Genomic DNA, 23,615 nt, shown 5'->3' on the forward strand with positions numbered 1-23,615 from the left:
TGGGAATGGTTGGAAGGGTTTGGGGCAGGACAGAGTTATGTGAACCATTGAAGAAGCATGAAAGAGCAATCAAACTTGAAAAAAAGCAGTATGCTTTGTGATGTTTGGATTTGCAGTGCAATAGGGGGATTACAGAAAGTGAAATAAAAGCCAGAGACACAATAGGTCTCCCACAGTCTTATGGACCATGATAAGAAAGCTGGAATATCCTGTTATAATTAATAAGAAATTGTGGCTGAGGACTCAATTGAGGGAGATTAGATACAGCGAGAAGCTAGATAAGGAATGATATGACCTGAAACTAAGACCTATCTGTGGGGATTGTAAGGAAGATACAGATATAAGAACGCATACTGGGAAGTACTTAAAATTTAAAAAGTAAACATACATGATTTTCCAACTGAAGATTTTATTTATATGAGATGCTTTACAAAATTATTTAAAATGTGAAGTCATAGTTATACATTTAGCTATTCGTTTTTATTGATAATAATAGATTACATGAAATTAGAACTTTCCCATAAAGTGGAGGAAGAGAATTATTCCATCTATAGCCCTGGAACTTGGCAGTAATATCAAAACTTCAAAATTTCATTTCCACCTCAGAGGTCAGCACTGGTCTTAAGACTTTCCTAGATAACCTGGTATAATATGGGGCTAGTGCTAAAATCCGTTATCTTCTAAAATTAGGATTCGTACTCTAATCTAAGTAAACTCTAGGTAACTCAGTCTTGGGTACCATACTAATTTGGGAGTCCTCGTACTGTTGAGAAGGAGATGTAAGGACACAATTGGCTTCAAAGAGTTCCAGGGAATCTTACAATTCTGAAACAAACAGTATTCATTAGGCAGAGGTTAAGATTACTTCCTTGGTCTATATTTTAAAAACCAAGTTGCACTATGCTGACAAGTAGCTTTTTTGCATGATATCAAAACTCGTCATTGCTGAATGTCTTTGTTCTCCTTAGGTATCAAAATTCCATTCTCGTTTAACTTTTTCCTAAGCCACTTAAGGGTTTATTACAAGTTAAAGAGTTAAAGAAGCTACCCAGATATTTTTGGGAAGCAACCCAGAATCAAAGCATCAATAATAAAAGTCAAGTCAACTTTTTATATATCAAAGCACCACATCCAAAAGGTCAAGGATATAAAAAGTGACCTTTACATTTTGTAACAATACACAGTGTTTAGTTATTATTTTCAAAAAACTATCAGAGAACATAGAAATTTTCAAACAACAGTTTAAATGAATACAAAGTTTGAAAATGTGTTTATTAGTTTAGTGAACACTAACACATTTAATTACAAATCTATGTGACTATATGGTTATTATACTTTTATATAACTATTAAAAAAAGTGAAGTTAGGAGTACATGTGATCTACTCTATTTCTAGCCTTATTCAATATGCAACTATATCTCAAATATAAACTTATGCTCAAGTGAAATATAAAAGGATTATTACATATAATATTTTTTAAAGTAAAAGGCACATGCCTGAATAATCCAGTACCAATCTATTGCATTATACTTAATTTGGAAGTGCTCGTGTCACTTAGCATAATGCCTTGAAAGTAATGCAATGAGTTAAAAGAGTGGCCTTGGTTCAAGAGGAAAGCCTGATAAAAAGTGGATATAAAAAGTGGATTTAAAAAAAACTCCATCATTTGTCAAGGATGAAACCCCAAAATATCATTCACAATTTACTATTATAATTTCAGATAAATCCCCAGTTACTTCTAAATTATGGGTATGTCTCCCTATGACAGTCTCGTACCAATAGATGAAGAAAAGAGGGGGTGGGGAGACAATTCTTGGAAGTACTTACATTTGCTTCCCTAATCTAGAAGAGTAAGAAAAGTTTACATTAAGGGAAACATTACTTTACTAAAGCCATTAAAAGGTAATTCAAGGAGATCTCAAGGCACGTAGCCATGTTGATAACCTGCATGCCCATCTCACATTTAAGACACAAAGGTCTCCATCTCTCTAAGGGAACTGCTTTTTCGGCATGACACACTCTCTCTCTTCCCTTGGAGCCAAGTAATTGGAACCCTAAACACACGGCGGAGCTTCTGTTGGAACCGGTTTCCAACAAAACAATACAGAAAGGGATTAATGCAGCTGTTGGTGAATCCCAGGAGGATGGCAAAAGGAAGTGCCAGGTCAATGACTGCTATAACTTCACAGCTATTAATGACACCCATCCAGGCCAGCGCATCCAGGAAGGTCAGAACATGGAAGGGAAGCCAACAAATGATGAACGCCAGAACAACAGCAGCTGCCATCTTCAGGACTTGGTCACGAGTTATTCTGTTCTTCCCATAGCTATTGGTCTTTAGTAAGTGTTTTCTGATTCCAAAATAGCACGTTGCTATGAATATTAAAGGGATAATAAAACCAAGGATATTTTTCATTAAGGCAATCCCAGCTGACCATTGGGCATATTTCTCAGGTGGGAAAGCCATAATGCAAGCATTCACTCCCAAATATTCAATGGTTCTGACATCTCGGAAATAAAATGTTGGCAATGAGGACAGACAAGCCATACACCAAACAAGGGGGACTATATAAGATGCTTGCCAGGGATTTCTTCTTTGAGACAGAAAGGGGTAGATGACAGATTGGTACCTATCAACACTCATGCAGGTGATAAAAAAAATGCTTGCAAACATGTTCAGGGTCAAGAAAGAACCAAACACTTTGCACATCACAGGTCCAAAAAGCCAGTCATATCTGTAAGAATAATAGGTTGCCCAGAGAGGAAGAGTAGCCAGAAGCAGTAAGTCAGCCACAGCCAAGTTGAAGATATAAATGCTGGAAACCTTTTTAGGACCCTTTTGACAACAAAACAGTGTAACCACAATAGTATTGACAAGAAATCCAATCACAAAAATAATGTAGTAGAGAACAGGAATTGCATCTAAATGCTTATCTGATGGCTTATGTGAGCAGTTAAAGGCCGACTCGTTGCCAGAGGTGTTCACAAGTCCAAAGTGAAGACTGCTGGTAATGTTTTTGCTGATGGTGGCAAGGGTGAAGTTGCCCTTCATATTGAAATGTCAGCAGCTCCTAATTCTTACTGTCTTCTGTGGGTGAAAAAAATGAAACTCTCAGAACACAGAATGTTAGGACATTAATATTTTAAGTCTCTTGAAAGCAAAAGAGGTAGCTGATTATAGAAAATATTATGAAACAGACCTTGCTTTGTGAAATAAGAATGGATTTCACTTCTTGAAAAGAGAATTTTCTCACAAGTACAAAGAATTTAAGACAGTGCAGTATCAGGGACTAAAAACTCTGAACAAAATTGCATTTTGACCATCTCTTCTATCATATTTTCAAAAGGTTTAAAGAAAATTAATATTTCAAAAGGTTAGCCAGAATAGGAAATGTGTGTAACAAATAAGAAGGAATCCAGAAATAAGAAAAGTTAATATTTCAAAAACACTTAAGCACATATCTCAGTCTGTATACTTTCCAGAACTCACACTGCTGCTTGCTATTGCATAGAGAAATGCCTTATTCAAGCAACTAATTATATACAAATCATTACAGCTATGGAAAGTATAAGTAACATAAGCTATGGAAAAAATAAGTGTACAAAAGACTGATGGAGAATATGCAAAAGGATCATATTAGGAGGGGAGATTACGATTGGTTTTTACTAATTAAAAATAATTGTTTCTACTCTCCATTGTTCTCACAATAATAAAATAACTAAGAGGAAGTTTTGAAATACATGCATACTTCTAAAAACCCTCTGTTCACATTTTAATAGACTACTATTTTTAGATTTAGGTATTTAAGTTTCATCGATTAAAAGAAAATCCAGTTACTTCTTCAATTAAGAAAAGAAAGAGAAAAAACAACCAAATCTGAGTTAGGATAAAGCAGAAATAGTTTGATTACTTAGTGAAATAAGAATTGAACATCAATGATTAATCATGATATAATTTTATCATTTTTCATTTGCTATATTTTCAATTTAACACAACTAAGTATAACATTGCTACATTGCTCTTAAATGTTATAATTAACATTCCAGTTTTTGTGATACTTTTTAAAATTATCAGCATTATTTTAAAACAAAAGAAAATTAGCTGAAGATAAACACAGGAAGGGAAAGACTATTGCTTTAGATACTATAAATAAACTACTCAATGATAAAAGTAAACACCAAGGAATCTCCTAACAAACAGCAAAACTATCACTTTTATCTACAGCTCATTCTCTCATAATCTTGACTTAACAAAATAACATAAAAGAATCTAAAATAAACCCACTTGAAGACTTACTGGTTGTTGGAGTTTAAAACTTAGTTATCATAAATCAGCTTGGCTAGTTCCTAAGTGCACTCCTGTAAGAGAAACAGCAGTTAAATAATTTAAGAGTTTTTGCAAAATACAGTGTTAAAAGACAGGAAAAAGGGAAAGTTCATCCATAAAAAATATTTTCATTTAATGTATGTTCTACTTTCCACATAGAGTATATATAAACTGTGCAGACCTACCTTAAAAAATCAGGCTGAAGAATGCTTTTAATTCTGTGCTTATTCGTTCCCTTAGACTCTGGGACGTAATAGCACCAGATCTCTGGTTTCCTTCTTATATGTTCGGTCTGTCCACTGGGAGCCTTCAACCTACATAATTCTAGGGCTGACTTATGAACACTTGCCAGCTTTCCAGAGGTTTTTTTTTTTTTTTTTTTTTTTGGCTGCAAAACATTAATCTGAAATTCTCACTGTCTCCAATCATAACAGCTCATTCAAATAAATCTCAAACAAAAAAATGAAGTTTCCACAAATGTGTTAGAGAATTTTGAAGTCAGTGGCTTACTTTAAAAGAAGAATATAATAATTTGCAGAATTTTCTCTTTCTTTTTTCCTGATAATGACATTCTAAAACAAGTTAAGGAATTGAGACTAGGGAATTTATCCTAGCAGCAGAGTCTTTGTCCACCAACATCTTTTGCAGCCTTCATGACTTTCTGAATTTTTTACCCCAGTTTATTAAAGAATGGTAGAAACTTTACCTGAGGTCTGTAATTTCTAAAATTTCTCTATCGTTTTAAGCCATTTTTGTTGGCTTGTTGCTGGAGGGGTGGTGATAGAATACATATAACTTTCATGTCTTGGAGAAGAGGTATTGACTTGGAAAAGAGGTATTGATATTTACTTCTCCTTTCAATAGTCTCTGTCTAAATACAAAGCACACGAAGTGAGAGACAAGGCAGCTACCACAGGCAGCATCACTGTAGTTTTCTTTCCTGTGGGGGCAGCGAAGACCAACTTGACACAATCAGTCTACTTGAAGCAAGAGTGACAAAAGTAGAAAAGAGAAGAACAAGTTATAGTAGATGATAATACCAGCTGACAATTAAGGTTTTGTGCCAAACACTGTGTTAAATGTTTTATATTCAATAATTTACTAGAGAGGCAATATTAACTTACTGACATATACAAGGCCTCTGGGATACAACTCCCTGGCTTCACAAGCTCAATACCATTTACTAATTCTATGACCTTGGCCAAATTACTTTCCTTTTCCATGTCTCAGTTTTCTCATCTAAGAAATGGGAATGAAGTTAATTACGTACATCACGAAGATTCTTTTTTATGGCAGTATAGTTGACATATAATATGTTGGTTTTAGGTGTATAACACAATGACTCAATGTTTACATACACTGGGAAAGGTCTGTCACAGTAAGTTGTGTTAACATGTCCACATAACCTACATCAACCAGTCATGAAAATTAAATGAGCTAATATATTCAAAGCATTTAAAACTGCCTACCTCATGTAGTTGTTATTATAGGTTATTAATATTACTCCTGTTCTATAATCAGGAATCCAAGGCTCACAGAGTTTAAATAAATAACTTTTGCAAGGTCACATAGCTATTAAATGAGATTTGAAATTAAAAGGAGCAATCTAATCTCAGAGACCACAAGGAGGGAGTACTTGCTGGTCCTTTAATCTCACCCCTTGTCCTGACATCAAGAAAACTTGCAACATTTACAGAAAGGCACTACTGACAATTCATAAACTGTTACAAAAATACTCAAAAAGGCAAACAGGGTTTGGAGGATTGTTATGTGGGAGAAAATACTTTTCTAAATTGTACTCCCCAAATGGAGACTACAGGTAGGCGAACTGTGTGATCACCTGTGTCACACAGGCTATCTGCACTCACCAAAGTGAATACAGAAAACCAGAGAACCTAGGATGCTTGGATGGGTGTAAGGATTCCAATCATTTCTATGGATCACATTTTTCTGGCAGCAGTTAGAGGGTCCCTGTCCTTTCTACAGGCTGCAGGGACAGGAGGGTAGGTTCTGAGGAAGTAGCTGAGAATGGACGAAAGTAATGAGTTCAGCAGGAGATTCATGAAGAAGCAAGGGTGGGTGGCAGAAGGCAGAATTACAAATGACATAAGACAAAACATGCCATCTGACTGGTCTCACTCATAGCAGGAATTTAGAAAATGTAAATAAGGGACCAGGAGAAAGACTGATTAAAATAAAGTGAAAATCAAAATCAACAAGCAACTATAAACCAGAGACACACTAGGGCGGGGGTGAGAGGGAGGAGGCAGTAGGATCAAAACAAGGGTGGGTGGGAATTGTATGGGGACTATAACCAAGATGAAAATGCAAACATTGTACAAAAATGAAAAAGATGTAAAAAATACACAAAATTTTAAAAATTAGTAAAAAAATAAATTAAAAAAACATGCCATCTGACATTTGTCTATTTCTCCATTAATACCGTATTCAGTACCGAGTAGAGTAGGATTCAAAGGCTAGGACAACACCCTTTCAAGTGTTTCTTTTGGTAGACTGGCTTGAACATGGAGAAAATGCTCCTAATATACGTACAGACTGTTCTAGTAAATCACCAAATGTTTTCTTCCTATGCTCTGGACAGATTCAGGTTGAGGCACTGTCCAAATGATGGAAAACTGATGTTTGGGAAACAACTGAGTGGTCACATATGGTTATCAGCAGAAGAGGTGAAATGGGAACTGGTTTCACTCTTTAACCCTCCTTTCTGCCTCCATTTCAAATGTTTGTTTTTTCCACATACAGGGGAATTTTCCAGGCCAGAGCCTCCCGAGTGGTCACGATGGGTCAGATTCCCACCCTGCTCTATTTCTAGCCCCCTCTCATGCCCCTTGCAAAGAAACAGCCAGGAGGTGAGCTATAAACTTTTGAGAACAAGCAGCAGGGTCGCCTCTGGGAGACCTGGGCTTGAACACCCTGGAGGAGCAGGGGACCTTGTCGAGAGCTTTTGTCCTTCATTACAGTAAGTTCTGACGTAAACAAAGTTTAAAGAGGCACACATTTCCCAGAAGATTAAAAGGGCACTTACTCTGTTTCTTCATAATTTTAGGAGTATAATTTTCACAAGTCAAAGAAAGAAATTGTAACTATAGGAAATTAAGGGGGAAAAGCAAAAAAAAAATAATTTTGACATTACTTAAAGAAAGAAATACAGCACATTATTGGTTCAGCACAGAACTCCAAGTTAAGTCAACAATGTAAATACGCTTCAGAGTCAAATAAATGTCAGTCATGGGAAGCAGTACAATACAAAAAAATCCACTCTCCTGGAGGCAGGGGGTTATTTTCCTGCTAGAAGATTGATTTTAAAAGCCTCAGGTCATTTGAATAAATTATGCAGCTTTACAGGACAAGTGCAGAGTGCCTAGCAGAATGGTAAATTACATTACATTAATTTTTTCTAGCAAACACCTATTATTTATTGTGAGCTCACTTAAGAGTAAAATTTAACGAAACAAAGTAAAAAACTAAAAAGATGTTATTGACAGGAATTTCTCCTCAGTGAGAAGGATGTAAGGTAGGATTCAAAAGAAAATCATATGCTGTCAACACCACCCCCACTCTATTCCCCCCACACAGGTGAGTTGTTGAAGGAGCAAAGGAATTACACAGATGCAAAAGTCCCCATATACAAACCCTGCTTACAAAGATGAGGATTACAGAGGCAGGGTTAAATATTTATGGGTCCTCTTTGTTGTTTGTTAGCTTCCATTCTTTTCAGAAAAATGGAACCCAGCCACTTCTCTGAGTTTCTATCCAGACCAGTGTCATTTCCATTTCTCCCAAATTCAACATATGCACTCACATACTGTTATAGAGCAACCCCGATATTAAACGGGTCCCTGGCTGTGGGTCCTCACCCGCGCGCTTTAAAGGGACTTATGAATACTCTACTACAGACACACACAAAAAGGTTAATAAAAGGTTTATTTAAAAGGGAAAAGGAAATGAGGAAAATGTACAACTCAGGGAGAAAATAGGGAAATAAAGTCTTTAATGCGTCCTACCCGATCCGACGACCTGGAAACCCAAAGTCACTCTCAGAGCTGGCCAGACGCTGCGAGCTGGTGGAGAGCCCAAAATGGGGTCCCCCAAAGCCCACGTGTCTGCCTTTTCTATCCACCTGGCTGCTTAACCCCACCCTCAGGTCCCAGCCACCTTCCCTTTGGTGGGGATGGGATTTGGAGTTCCCAGTGTCTTTGGCTTTGACCTGGGGTGGGTGTGGAGTCCACAAAGCCTATATGGAAATAGCTTTGGGACATCCTTTTCCCCCTAACAATACCACTTATATACCAATACGGACATATATCAATTTTTCTTCAGTTCACTTATCCAGAGGGAAGCCTTACTATAATTGCTACTGAACTTTTCCAAAGCTGGCATCCCTGAAAGAAGGGAGTTAAGAAGATTGCCAATTATTGGTACATCCTTGCAGTTCTTTTTTGTGCCTCTCTTTATATTCCAAAATAATGAGAACAGACATGTCAGGATGAAAGCAAATGAGAAAAAAAAAAAAGATCCTCTAATCAGAGCTAACAATCAGATTGATCATTTTGTATAAGCCAAACTAAAAATTCAGTAAAATTTCCTATAGGCATGATTATTTGTAGCAAATTAACTGTCTGCCTAGGCATCACGTCACTGAGAAGACCATTAAATCAGTTAACTAGGTGGAATCCATGTAGCGAAATAAGTGGCGGACTGACTCAGTACATTCCTGAAACCAGCAGTTTCCAGCTGAATCTGGTCCCAGGAACTTAAGGAGAAGGAAGAGTTCCAATTTCCCTTTGCCCCAAAGGCATCTGCAGGCCTGTGCATCAAGTTCAGACCAGGATCTCATAGAAGGTATCCTAGTTCTACCAAATAGCATCTCAAAAGCTATGTAACCCAACTGGTAGAAAAACAAAACAAAAAAAAATGAAAATTGCTTGCATTTTTGGTTTACATTCAAAGTTTCAGTTAACCAATCTGACATTTCCCCCTACACAACGGACTAAATTAATTACATAGAGTATCAGATACACCACTTTGGCATAAGGACTATTTTGAGCTAAAGATAATTGAGGAAACGCAGATATAAGAAAAGCCCTCTGCGTGCCCCTTTTTGCTAAAAGCAAGATGTAAATTTGTCAACATGTCTCCCTTTCCTTCACCAGGAAGGAGAGAAGTGTTAATGACCAGGAGAGAACCAAGAGGAATCTACATTAACAAACTTTACCAAATAATCCTTTTACCTTTTATTAGTTTCCCTTAAGTATTTACTTTCCTGTTCTAAAAAGCTAAGCCCATTTTCCTTTGTCTTGTCACTTCTCTACAAAGTTATTGTTCTTCTTTTCAGAAGCAATACAAACTCAGGTTCTGACTACCCCTTGCAGTTATTCATTACTGAGTTCTCCCACATGCCTGCATGATGCATGTGTTAAAATCTTGTTTTTCTCTACTTTGTCTTTAGTCAGTTCATTTCATTGCCCTGGCCACTGAACCTGAGAGAATAGAGGAAATTTTTCCTCTCCTATAGTTAGCCTGATTATATTGTCTAAAGTGGCCAATTAATTAAATTGACCAAACCAGCCAGATATCTTAGCAATATTTAAACATCACTATTAAGTAATGAGAATGTTTGGAGAGAGATGTCATCAAAGTTGGATCACCTCCAGGATAATAGATCAATAAATCATAAAATCTAGAGTTTGGTCCTCAGCCTTTTGGTCCAGAAACAGAACACTCTCAGGTTATCTAGGCTCTCAGGGATGGACTTAAAACAACAAAACTCTCAAAAAACTATACTACTTTTTAATGACCATAAAATTTGTGTTCCTTATCTAAAGCACCCTCCCCATCTCCTTCCCAATATCAATAAATTGGGGAAGTATGGGGCCTCCCCGGTGGTGCAGCTGGGTTGAGCGCTGGGTTGCGAAGCTGCCCGCAGCCTCTGCAGTGCTGGTTCAATTCCCGGCTGCTCCCTGACCACCGGAGGAGGGTCCCACATGGCGCGCAGACCTCTCCTGCCGCCTGCTGCTCCCCTCAGCAGTGTACTTTGGTCCTTCTACCTGTTCTGCTCCCCGCTCTGGCTCTGGTGAATTCTCTCACCCTCCGGCGCTTCTGACTGTACCCAGTGCTTGTATAAATAAATAAATAAATCTTAAAAAAAAATAAATTGGGGAAATCTGACTTGATAATTCTGCACTCAGATCAGGGAAACTGGTCATTGGAAGCATTTTTTACTATGGCCCTGAGAAATTTCATAGCACATATTATTACTCTAAAGGTCAGATTGATGAGTCCCCCAAATCATTCTCTCCATCAGTTTGGTCTCTCTAAATTCTAACTTCTGGTAGCTACCTCATTCTATTCACATATTATTTTAGCTATTACTATTGTCAATGAAGTCATAGTCAAGTTCGTGTTCCAAACAGCCTGGACGAAATTCAAACTCTGAGCAATTAGACAAATTGAAAGTTGGAGAATGAGGCTGGGGAGAAGTAGCGCTTCACTGTCTATGTCTGCAACAAAGAGAAGGAAAGGGATAAAACTGCATCAATTCCCAGAAAACAAGAACAAATGATTATTTGATTCTGTTTTCTATCCCTCACAGAATAGAAAAACAATGAAAAGTTGTACAGTTTTGGGTGTGTTTTCCTTTTGATAGCTAAAGCAGTTTACAATCAGAAGACAGAACAAGATGACAAAGTGTTGGAGTGGAATTCTGGAAAGATTCTGGGATTGTTACTCCAAGGAAATTATAGGCAAGGAGGTTTAGCATTTCCCAATTCTGAAACTGCTTCAGCTTTTAGATATCTATCCCACAGGTATTTGGACTCATGGTGTTCAATATGGATTTGTAAAATCTATAATTAAAAGCAGACTTTTTATTGTATATAATTTGTCATGTATCCCCAAAGAAAATAATTCATGTTCAGATACCTAGAAATTGATACACTTCCTTACAGTTATGTTATTGCATATTATTATAGCATTAACACATTTGTTTTATATTGGTCTTTTTTTCTATTATTGCTATTTTATTTATTTTTTAAATTGAGGTATACTACACACCTACTATAAAATTTAGTCATTCAAAATGCACAATTCAGTGGCTTTTAGCACACTCACAAACTTGTAGAAGTATTATCACTATATAATCCAGGACATTTTCATCACCTCTAAAAGAAACTGATACCCCTCAGCAGTAGCTCCTCATCCCACCAACTCTGATGCCTCTAGTCTCCTTTTATTTTAAGCTTTAAAAATGAGCTGCAGCCTCAAAATTCCAAAAGACATTGTCTATAACAAATCAATACATAAATGAATGAACTTTAAGAATAACATTGCATTACTATTTTATTGTGCTTTAGTTATTTTCAATGGCATGAATCTGTGACCGCACAGATTGCAATAAACTAAACATTCATTCAGTGAACATTTAGTACTATTAATTTAAGTCTACGTTCCCTTAACTGTATACATTCTTGTGGAGTCATTTGTACTAAACTCCCAAAGGCTTCTTTGGCATTCAAGCAAAAAAATAAATGTCATGTAAATAACCTCTAGGGTTGATTCCATCTGAAGGTCCCCGACCTTTTTGTGAAGAGGAGCCACTTTTCATTTCCTCAGACATGAAGTCCCCAGGGGTTGTTAGGGAGGTGCTGACATTAAAGAAAGTGAACAGAATGCAGGAGAGGGTACCGGGCACTGTACTGGGCAGTGGACACTCATATCACAGACACTTCCAATGAATCCTGAAGGACAGCTATCATTCTCATTTTACGAATGAGGAGAAATTAGGGGGCTGAAGCACAAAGAGACTAAGTAACTTGCCCAAGGTCAAACAACCAGTAAATTATACCGCTGTGGCTCAACCCCCAGCCATTATTTCCACTACGTATTAGGCTAAGTATGGGGCACAAGATGAATTAATTTTCCTCATTCCAGAAGGACTTTTAAGCAGTCTGGGAATCTCTGGGTTAAAGTCAATAAGAAAAATATTTTAAAAAGATTAGTAGGATAGCTCAGCAAACGAGAATAATTAGTAAATATGATGTACTTAGACCAAATCTCATGGTAAAATGCAAAAAAGCAGATTTCTTTCTACTGACTCTTGACTCAAAGGTAAATGCCCCAAAGTAAGATTTATCAATAAGGTCAAAGGAACTTGAATTGCAGCAGGTCAAGTCTTTGTTTATATATTTTAATTCTCTTCAATTCTGTACAATTCTCCTCAGAATACTGGGGAAACTTTTAAAAGAAATCTAAGACTGAAATAATATATGAAATAAGAGAAAAATGCATGCATAACTTGTCCTATACTTTTGAAATAAATTTATTTTTATCAGATTGTAAATTTCCAAATATTTCTATTTTTCCCTTGAAATTCTGCCAAATACTCTGTAAAGTTCCAGACCCTGCAGACATTCCTATGAAAGATTCAGGATGAATAAAAGAATCAAAGAGAAATGTGGCTCCACTAAGCATCCATTTGACATACCTAATTATGCCTTCCCACTGTGTAAGTCAGCAAACTCTAGGCAGCAGAGGACAGTAGAGGAGACAGGTGAGGAAGATCCAAATTTGTTATTTAAAAAAGCAATACCTGCTTTCTGTGAGCTGACGTATGATAATGTTGATATTATCCACACCATCTATATGACCTGAACTTTATTCAGGCATTGATTCTTTCAACAAACATATTCTCAAGGCCTACCATGTACCAAGTCTTGCTCAAAGTACTGGAAATACAGAGACAAATAAAACTTGCCCCCTGGCTTCCTGGAGCTTCCACTCTAACTTATTTCAAGGAATAAACTTATCATAATAATTTCTTTTTTTTTTTTTGACTTTTTGAATATGAGAAAGCCTTAGGAGTAGTTGTTAGGACAAGGAGATGAATGAGGGGGAAAAATGAGATTTACGCATGCTCAAGAGTATTTTCTACTAGGACAGGGGTGAAAGCAGTATCTTTCAGAATCCACAGTAGGCTGGTAGCTATTAGGAGGCTGATGTTATTAATAGATGGCAAATTTGTCACTAGGAGAAATTCTCTCCCTCTCTCTTTCTCTCCCTGCCTCCTTCCCTCCCTCCCTCCCTCCCTCCCTTCTTCCCTCTCTCTCTCTCTCCCCCCAACCCTTCCATCTCCTTGCCCTTTCTCTCCTTCCATCTCATTTCTCATTCAGCAATCCATCTTGCATTTTGTCCTTGTTACTATTTTTATAACTTGTGTTGAACAGACTGAAATGACAAATGTATCTTTCCATGTTACATTTTCAAAGTGATAGGTACACCATGGCTATGACTGGTCTCAAGGACCAGACAGTTCAAATGATTAGATAAACAGCCTGTGGATCACATGGACTTACCAAGGCAATAATGTGACTGATTCTCACAGAGGCTGACCTAGAAGGAACAGCACAGTTGTACTACAGGTTGATTAGGACTTAGGTTATACCAGTCCAAATGGGTGTAAGCTTTCAAATGTTCACAGGTTAAAAATAAAATGGAGAAAGAGGCATTTGAAAAATATTACAGCAAATACACTTTAATACATTACAGCAAATAAAGGATTTTTAACGCATCAATCTATTTTCACCCACATTTAGCCACATAGCACAGTAGTTAAAGACGTAACTCCTAGAGTCAGATGGATGGAAGTTTTGTCTCTGTTCCACTATTTACTAACTGTGTGACCTTGCATAAGTTACTTCACATTTCTGAGTTTCAATTTCCTTCTCTGAGCTACTGTAAGGATTAAGTGAAATAATGCATATAAAACATCTAGCTAAATGCCTGAAATATACTCTATTAAATTAATATTTGTCATTTTGATTAAAACACTGTTATGATAAACAACTCAAAAGCAAGTCAACTATATAACTCAGTCATGCCCTTCATTATTCTATACTGTTGATTTCTACCTATACAAGATAAATGTAATTTTGCCTAAAATACAAGGCAACATAAAAAAATATTTTCTGGAGATCAAGTGATTCAATTCAATTTTCAACAGATGTAAAATAAGGAGAATAACAGTACTTCTTCACAGGTAGTTATGAGAATTGTGTGAAACAACATGTAGTGTACATAGCAGGTGCCAAGTAAGTGGTAGTATTTATGCATATTTTTGCTTTTTTGCTGCTATTGTTGTTCTTATTATGATGCTTAAAATTAAAAATAACTATTATTAAGTATAATCATTATTAATTATTATGCAAAACTGCCCAAGATATTCTATCATGTGCTTTGACATCTAAACAAAGTAAAAAATTAAAGCATGGCTTAATGAAGACTTATGAAAAAAAAGTGACTAATGAAGAATTTAGAATGAAAGACACTGCTTATGTAGACAATATAAAGCAAATGTCAGATCATATGACTCCCTTGCTCAAAAATCCTTAATGGCTTCTCCTCTGTTAACATGGTCTATCAGTCCTTACATGATGTACTCTGCATCTTCTCAACACATACACACATGACCACCGCTACTACTTCTGGGACTTTAGCTTCTAACTCCATTTTCAGGCTGACTCCACTAGGGCCATGCTGGCATACTTGGTATGCCTCCTTGACCCCAGCACACTCTGCCTCAAGACTGTACAGATGTTATCCCCATTAAGGGGAAATCTCTTTCCCCTGATAGCTTCACGATCTACTCTCATACCTTTCAGATCTCTGCTCAAATATCATCTTAATAAAAAAGGTTTCCATCCCTCCCTAACAAAATGCTACCCATGCCCTGCTTTATCTTACATCATGGCCATTATCATTATCTGACCTAGTATAGACACACTCACACACAGAAAGAAACACACACATATATAATCACATTTTGTTAACTGATTTTCTTCTTATACTAGCAAGTAATCTCTACAAACAGGAAATCTGCCTCTTTGGTTCACTGATACATCCTTTGGCTCTACAGCCAAATCTGACATAAAGAAGAAGTTCAATAAATATTTGGAATGACTATCACTTAAACCAAAATGTCCTTTAGTTGGAAATATTTTCATTAGTTTGAAGCAAAGAACAAGATGGAAAGCTATTTCTGACAACTTTCCATTCACAAATGTATCCCAAAATAGGGTTTTTGAGACTGATATGGATCTAAAAATTTTGTATTTGTTTTCATTGTTGTTGTTGTAGGTAGGTTTAAAATAATGGCACCTGTGGGCCTCCCTGGGTGGCGCAGGAGTTAAAGTCTCAGCACTATCAAGCTCTTGTGGCATGAGTTCGATCCCCAGACAGGGAGCTAACCCACATGGCAGAGCAGACCTCTCCTGTCTTACCCATGCTCCCCTCAGCAGTGTATTTCAGTAGATCTGCCTGTTCTGTTCCCCACTCTGTCTCTGGTGAATCATCTCACCCCTCACCTGGGGCCTACACCCCAGTTCTTGTATGCATAAATAAATAAATCTTAAAAAAATAAAAAATAATAGCACCTGTTATGGCAAGGACTTGTTATCACTAGGCTTTGATATATTAACATTTTAAAGTCTATTTAAAGGCATATAATTTAAATGCAAGTTGAAGCTCTATTTCAGAACTCTTATATTATAGCAAGTAAATTTTAAAACTGGATTTTAAGTATTCAATGACTAATAAAAGAAATAAAACTTTATATTATGAACTGTTTTTCAAAATTCCTAATTGTTCTTATTAAGTGAAGAAAGTTGCTTAATATCTGTGCTCTCGAACAAAATCTAATCAAATAATTACTAAACTTCAATATCTATCTTTTTCATCTGATATTGAATATTAAAGCCAAGGCCTTTGATTCAACTCACTTATTCATTCATTTAAAAAAAAGCATTTCGGGGGCATCTAATTTTAGACCTTAGACACTGTGCCAAACACTAGAGTGCGATACAAAAATGACCAAGGTCTCCGTTTAGTAGAAAGTTTAAATCGATTCAAGGAGATTAATACAAATACCAGTATTCAACATGCATACAAAGTGTGGAAGGAATACTGTTTGGGAAAATGTTTCAAAGTAGAACTTTCAGCCTAGTCATAAAAGATTGGTAGAAGGTCAGTCAGGCAGAAAAAAAGGAGGAAAGGAAATTAAATAGGAGAATGAAAAATTGGGGGGGGTACAAAATGGGTTAGACTTTTGAAGGAGTCAGACGATATTTAATGGGCAAAGGTGTGGGCCACTCAAACTGAGATCTGATTATCAACTGCTTTGCTTGTTAAAAACTCCAATTCCTGGGGGCAACTGCCTGACTTCAAGAAATGTGTTTTTTTTTTTTTCCCAACTTTTCTGTATTTTTTATTTTTAAATTTATTTATTTATTTATTCAAGCACTGGGTACAGTCAGAAGCGCGGGAGGGTGAGAGGATTTACCAGAGCCAGAGCGGGGAGGAGAACAGGCAGACTGATGAAATGCTGAGGGGAGCAGCAGGCGTGGCAGGAGAGGTCTGCGCACCATGTGGTACCCTCGCTGGTGCCTGGGGATTGAACCCGCGCTGCAGAGGCTGCGGGCAGCTTCGCAGCCCAGCGCTCAACCACTGTGCCACCAGGGGAGGCCCTTTTCTGTATTTTTTAATGTTTATTTTTAAAACCCTTTTTTATTTCTTACATCGTTATTCATTTTTGGACAGCATTTGATTTCTCCCCTCAGGTATAGTGCCTGTAGTTCATTTTTAATGAACTTAAATGTCTACAGTTTTTAATGAGCTTCTAACTAGATTTGGAAGCACACTAAATGCAAAAATGAGATCTATGTCAGGAGTGGTGTTTGAAGGAGTTAGGTAAAGTAGGAGTAAACAATAATAAAGCTGGAAAATACATATCAAAGCATTATTATAAGGACAATTGTAACCTGAAAATAGAGTTTAGATTAATCTACTGATAATGGGAAGTTCTAGACAGAAAATGAGCACAAGCAGGTCCTTTTATTTTCAAAAGAAATGATCTGACAACAGTGGGCAGGATGGATGGGTATGAAGAAATTAGAACTATGCAGACTTGTTAGAATGTTTGGTGTCAAAGTGCACAATCTATGCTCCTTACCTCAAACGTGACTAAAACTTCATCATAAAAAGGAGAATTTGGAAATACCCGAGGTCATGGCACGTACAGAATGTGTTGTTTTGTTTAAAGGAAAGACTCGTTAGGTTAATGAACTACTTACTGTCACTTCCTAAAAATGTCTGCCGTTTAATACTATTAACCTGCAATCTATAGGAAAGTAGTGTTGACCTGTGGAAATAAGTTGATTTTTGTTTGAATCTGGATTTATTCTGCAAACACAATTGACCAGAAATAACTTTTGATTTTTCATTTCTTTAACAGACCCTCTCAAATCTCTTCAAATTTTTCTTAATTACCTCAAACTTGGCATATTTCTAAACAAATGTCAATTTCATTCTTTCTGAATGTTCTACCTATGTGAAGGTACCTCTGTGAAGTTTGAGAGAAACCATTTTTCTCTCTAGAGTAATCCAGTTCTACCAGTTAAAGTCCTTAGACTTTGCATTTATGAGGTTCCTTCTAAATAATATTGCCCAGGGCACAGTGTTACTCAATAAAGGAGGTAACTGTCACGGTTCCTGTTATCATACAAACACATGGAAATGTTTTGATTTGGTTAATTAAGATATTAATACTACTGCTAATAACTGTTAGTAATAACTACCATTTCCTTAGTACTTACTATGTTTTATAAACTATACTAAGTAAGCACATCACTAGCACCATTGTATTTAAACCTCGTAACAACACTTTGAGGCAGAAACTATTAGAGCTCCACTTTACAGGAAACTAGAACACTATGACCAATGTCACTCACCTGGTAAGTGACAAACACGAGATTGGCATTCAAGTCTGCTTATCTCAAGAAATGGCATTCTTAAAAAATAAAATTAAAAAATGGCATTCTTGATTACCATTCTCTGTCATCTTGGTTCATTTCAACTCTATCAAAATTCCTTTATTGATATATTACTATGATGATGAGTCATTACCATACTTCTTCCATTCTCTTGCTCTAAGACATCAAAGGTTTCTGTGATCCTGACTTCCAAAGTTCCAGGGATTAGAGATTTCCCTTGAGACTATTTTAGCCTATGAGCTATTCTCCATAAATATATGCAAATTTTAATCTCCTGTAAGTATACTAAATTGTATTATATATGTATCTTTTCTCTAGGAATAACCTTTGTCAAAAGAAAAAGTTTGCTTCCTCCTTCCTTTAAATCACTGCTGACCTGGAAAGTTCTGTAAGGGAACCATAGTCTACATTGATAAGATCTCAGAATTCAGAATGTTAGGAAACAAGATAGTAGATTTTAGATGACAGTCTTAGCCATAAAGATATTGAGCATCTACTTTTCCTCATCATATAAGCATTAGTAATAACTCATTAATAGTTTTCAAGTTTTGTCACATCTATTATCTTAGTTAATCTTCATAAAAACAAAGTGAACAAGATAGAAATTATCTCAATCTTTACATGGAAATTAACACTAGGAGCAGTTGAGTGATTTGGTCAAGGTCTCATGGCTAATTCTCTCACCCTTTCTCTAGTGTTCATCTAGCCTCTTTAGTATTTTAGCACAGTGGAATTTTTTACTTAAAATATGATAAACTATTCACACAATGAGAAATAGTAACAATAGATGTCATTCATGAATCAGAACCCAAATTAAGTACTGTATATATCACATGTATGACTATCCAAAAAACCCTCACTCATGAGATATTTTCAGCTGGGAAGTATGAGAGCTCAAATTTAAAATCAGATGTGTTTGTCGCCAAAGCCCGTGGTCTTTCCACTGAACAAAAAGAATAAATGAATGTGAGATAAACTGTTCCTAGTTCCTAATAAATGTCAATTAAAGCAAGTTTGAATCTTCAGTTTAATATAATAATAAAAAAGCACATCAAACTGATGATATTTTATTCATCTATTCTGGGATTAAAAACTGCCATACTGGGCCTCCCCGGTGGCGCAGCGGTTGAGCGCTGGGTTGCGAAGCTGCCCGCGGCTCTGCGGCGCGGTTCGATCCCCGGCTGCTCCCCGGCCACCGGAGGAGGATCCCACATGGTGCGCAGACCTCTCCTGCCACCCGCTGCTCCCCTCAGCAGTGTACTTCAGTCCTTCTGCCTGCTCTGCTCCCGCTCTGGCTCTGGTGAATTCTCTCACCCTCCCGCGCTTCTGACTGTACCCAGTGCATGTATAAACAAAACAAACAAATATAATAAATAAATAAATAAAAACATGCCTCTATAAAAAAAAAAAAAAAAAAAAAAAAAAAAAAAACTGCCATACTTTGGGAAAAGAGTTTGATTATGCTTAGCAAAACTCAATTATTCCACTTTCAATAATGTCTCCTGGAGAAATCACTCATCAGGAACCAGGCAATATACATGAAGAAGGCCATGGTAGCATAATATATAATTAAAAAATTGGAAACTGGGGGCCTCCCCAGTGGCGCAGCGGTTGAGCTCTGGGTTGCAAAGCTGCCTGCAGCTTCTGCATCGCCGGTTCAATCCCCGGCTGCTCCCCGGCCACCGGAGGAGGGTCCCACATGGCGCGCAGACCTCTCCTGCCGCCCACTGCTCCCCTCAGCAGTGTACTTCGGTCCTTCTGCCTGTTCTACTCTCTGCTCTGGCTCTGGTGAATTCTCTCACCCTCTCGTGCTTCTGACTGTACCCAGTGCTTGTATAAATAAATAAAAATAAATCTTTAAAAATAAATAAATAAATAAAATAAATAAAAAATAATAAAAATTGGAAACTACTAAGTTTTTCAGAATGATATTACTATTACAATCATGACATAATAAAATGTGATTACAGAAAAGCTATGTAGAAGTAAGAAAATATATGAATCTTGGTTTAAAATAGTATAACCTAAAATTTTGTGTACTGGTTAACCACCTGAAAAAATAAGACTAAATCAAGTTGGATCCCTAATTCTCAATTTAAAACAAAACAATTCCAGATGATTCAAAAAATTAAAAATAAAAAGTTAAACAATTAAAATAGTAAGGAAATGTCTTTCTAAGCATAACACAAAATCCAGAAGCCATGAAATGGAAAACAAATTTTGCCACCTAAATATTTTTTGAATTCTATATAGTGAAAAAATACTATTAAAAAGTCAAAAGAAAATTACACACTGGGAAAATGGATATATGCCACATACACAACAAAGGTCTCATTTCCTTAATACATAAAGAGCTTAGATAAATCAAGAAGAAAATGACCAACCAATAGAAACATTGGCATTGGGGAAAGACATAGGAAATTCACGCAACAGAATAAAAATACATGACAATTAAGCAAATGTAAAAATGGTCAAACTCACTCAATATTTGAAAATGACAAGTCAAAACTCTACTGAGGTACCATTTCTCAACAATACTGCTTAAGATTCTTTAAATGTTTGATAATATACGACATTGGTAAAATATACAGAATCACACACTCACACATATTGTTGTGAAAATCTAAATTGGTACAATTTCTATAGAGGAAGATTTAGCAATTATGTCTTCTTCCTTGTAGCAACAAACCTATCCTACGGATCTCTTTGCATATATGTGTAAAGAAGTATTTATAAAGATATTCATTACAGCTTGTTTATAACAAAAAATTGAAAAGCCTAAGTATTCATTTATATAGAAGTGTTAAGATTCATTCTTTTTATGACAGAATAATATATCACTGTGTATGTATCATATTTGCTTTGTCTATTCATCCATTAATAGTTAGATTTTTCCCAAAATTTGTTTATTATAATTATGTTGCAATAAACATGGGGGTTCAGACAGTTTTTTGTTAGTGTTTTTATTTTCTTCAAATAAATACCATAGAGGGGAATGTTAAACAAGATATTCATATAGTGGAATGTTATGCAACTGTTAAAGAGAACAAAGAAGTGTTATGTGTTGGAATATGAAAAAATTTCCAAGACAATTGTTAACATATACATGGTATTGATACCTCTGGTTTCTGGTCTAGCATGTAGAGAGCTTGAAAGTTTTCACTTCATCTTAACAATATGTAAAAAACTGAACAAACAGAAAAACCAATAACTTTTCTTATATCAGTCAGAGAAGTAAGGGCACATCACTGCTCCACCGTTCTCCAATCGGACAAGCAGACAGAGAGAATCAAAAGTTACTGGAATAGAAACCCATGAGTAGAAACTCCCACAGCAACCACTACCAGGATTAGGAAAACCTGAACTGCAACTGACAGATTGTCAGAGGCTTAGTGTAAACACATCTAAAAGCTAAAAACTCCAAAAAAGGTGTGGTCATACAAAGGTTCCCACATTTTTGTAAATTTTACCTCTAAAAGCTCTACCTGGTTCTCACCTGTGAATATCAGAGAAAAATCCTCTTGTGCTTCCTGTAGGAAGAGGGAAAAGATAACCATTATTAAACATACCAGAGCATTTTTTCTTTTTCTTTTTTCATTTTGTTCTTTTTAACAAAGACTTCACTCAGGAAAAACTATTTTAACAGACACTAACCCCGACCAAGAGGAAGGAAAATACACAAGTTCAGCCCTAGCTAGCTATCCTGTCCCAATCTATAGAGAATATAAGCCTGGGAAAAATAAAGGTCACAGTCTAGGATGAATGGCTCACTAAAACCTGAAACCTATTCATGCATCTATAGAAAGCATCATCTCCTCTACATAACTTACCATTACATCACTCAAGGTCTATTTACTAGACTTCCTTTTGCACAATGTATTATATCTAGCTTTCAACAAAAAGTTACAAGGCATACTAAAATGCACAAAACCCCACTTGAAGAGACAGAGCAAGTATCAGAATTAGACTTAGATATGGCAAGGATGTTAGAAAGATTTGCTTTAAAGATTAAAATGATTATGATTATTATTCTAAGGATTCAGGAGGAAAATAGACAACATCTAAGTACAGATGGGTGATATAAGCAGAAAGAAATTCTAAAAAAAAAAAAAGAAAGAAATGCTAGAGATCAAAATACTGTAACAAAAATGAAGAATCATTGAGAAGGGCTCATTACTAGAGTAGACACAGCTGAGGAAAGAATTTGAGCTTAGGAATATGTCAACAGAAACTTCCAAAATGGAAAAATAGAAGAAAGGACAGGAAGAAACACAACATAATATCCAGGAGCAGTCAAATAACTACAAAAGGAGTCAATGTGTATAATAGGAATATGAGAAGGAGAAGAGAGAGAAGTGGACAGAAGAAATATTTGAAGCAGTAGGGACTGAGAATTTCCCATAAATTAATGTCAGACATCAAACCTTAGAGCCAGGAAGCTCAGAGAACATTGAGCAGGATAAGTGCATAAAAACCCAAAATAAAAAATAAATAAATAAATAGCCCCACAAACCCAAACTCTGTATCAAGGCATAAAATGTTCAAACATTAGCAAATAAAGAAAAAAAATTGAAAGTAGTCAGTGGGAGAACTAATTTACCTATAGAGAAACAAAGAATATAATTATATCTGATTTCTCCTTCTCCTTAGAACCATACAAACAAGAAGAAAGTGGACTAAAATATTTAAAGTATTGAGAGAAAAAAAACCACCAACCTAGACTTCTGTATCCTGTGAAATTACCTTCAAAACTGGAGAAGTAAGTACTTTCTTACTCTGAGGAGACAAAAAAAAACAAAATTTGAGGAAATTTATTGCCAGTAAACCCGCCTTGTAACAAGAAATGTTGAAAAAGAATAACTATAATAAAGAAAAAATCAAAATCAACAAGCAACTATAAACCAGAGACACACTATGGGGGGAGGGGAGGTAGAGAGAGGAGGGATTGGGGTCAAAATAAGGGGGGTGCAATTGTATGGGGAATATAACCAAGATGAAAATGCATACATTGTGCAGAAATGAAAAATGATGTAAGAAATATAAAAATAAAAAAGACAGTCTTCAGAGAAAAGGAAAATGATATGTAAGAAACTTAAATCCATGTAAAGAAAGAGGCTGAAGAAAGAATACATGAAGGTAATATTTCGTACTTTTATTTTTCATATTCTTAGTTGATCTAATATAAATTTTGAAAGTAAAAATAGTAACAATGTATTTGATTATGTTGCTTATGTATAAGTGAAATGAAAGCCAGCAATGATATAAGGGATGGGAGGAAAGAATTAGAATTACAAGGTACTTCACTACCCATGAAATGGTATAATATTTGAAACTGGTCTTGGATAAGGTGTCAAGCGTATATTGCAAACTCTATGGCAAGCACTAAAAATATATAGTAGAGAAAGAAGTATAATTGGTATGTTAAGAAAAGAGGGAAAATGAAATAA

The 23,615-nt window shown here is 36.0% G+C and overlaps 1 protein-coding gene across 2 annotated transcripts in view; it reads right to left on the bottom strand.

Moving 5' to 3' along the window:
• Positions 1–371: 371 nt before the first annotated feature.
• AGTR2 (angiotensin II receptor type 2) overlaps positions 372–23,615 on the bottom strand; it is a 104,375-nt gene continuing 81,131 nt past the window's right edge. Inside the window, exons 2-5 of one of the 2 annotated variants that reach the window (XM_037512044.2) lie at positions 22,885–22,944; positions 21,665–21,698; positions 4,298–4,359; positions 372–3,088 (exon numbers count right to left, since the gene is read on the bottom strand). In XM_037512044.2, the coding sequence (XP_037367941.1) occupies positions 1,964–3,052 (1,089 nt within the window). In that variant the 5' untranslated portion in view covers positions 3,053–3,088; positions 4,298–4,359; positions 21,665–21,698; positions 22,885–22,944 and the 3' untranslated portion in view covers positions 372–1,963. Of the gene's footprint in view, positions 3,089–4,297; positions 4,360–4,512; positions 4,670–21,664; positions 21,699–22,884; positions 22,945–23,615 lie in introns of those variants that run through there. The other variant, XM_037512043.2, reaches the window with a different exon arrangement.

The sequence above is a fragment of the Talpa occidentalis genome, unplaced genomic scaffold, assembly GCF_014898055.3.
Source record: "Talpa occidentalis isolate TD23 unplaced genomic scaffold, MPIMG_talOcc4v2.1 talOcc4.15, whole genome shotgun sequence".
In the NCBI taxonomy this organism is placed as follows: domain Eukaryota; kingdom Metazoa; phylum Chordata; class Mammalia; order Eulipotyphla; family Talpidae; genus Talpa; species Talpa occidentalis.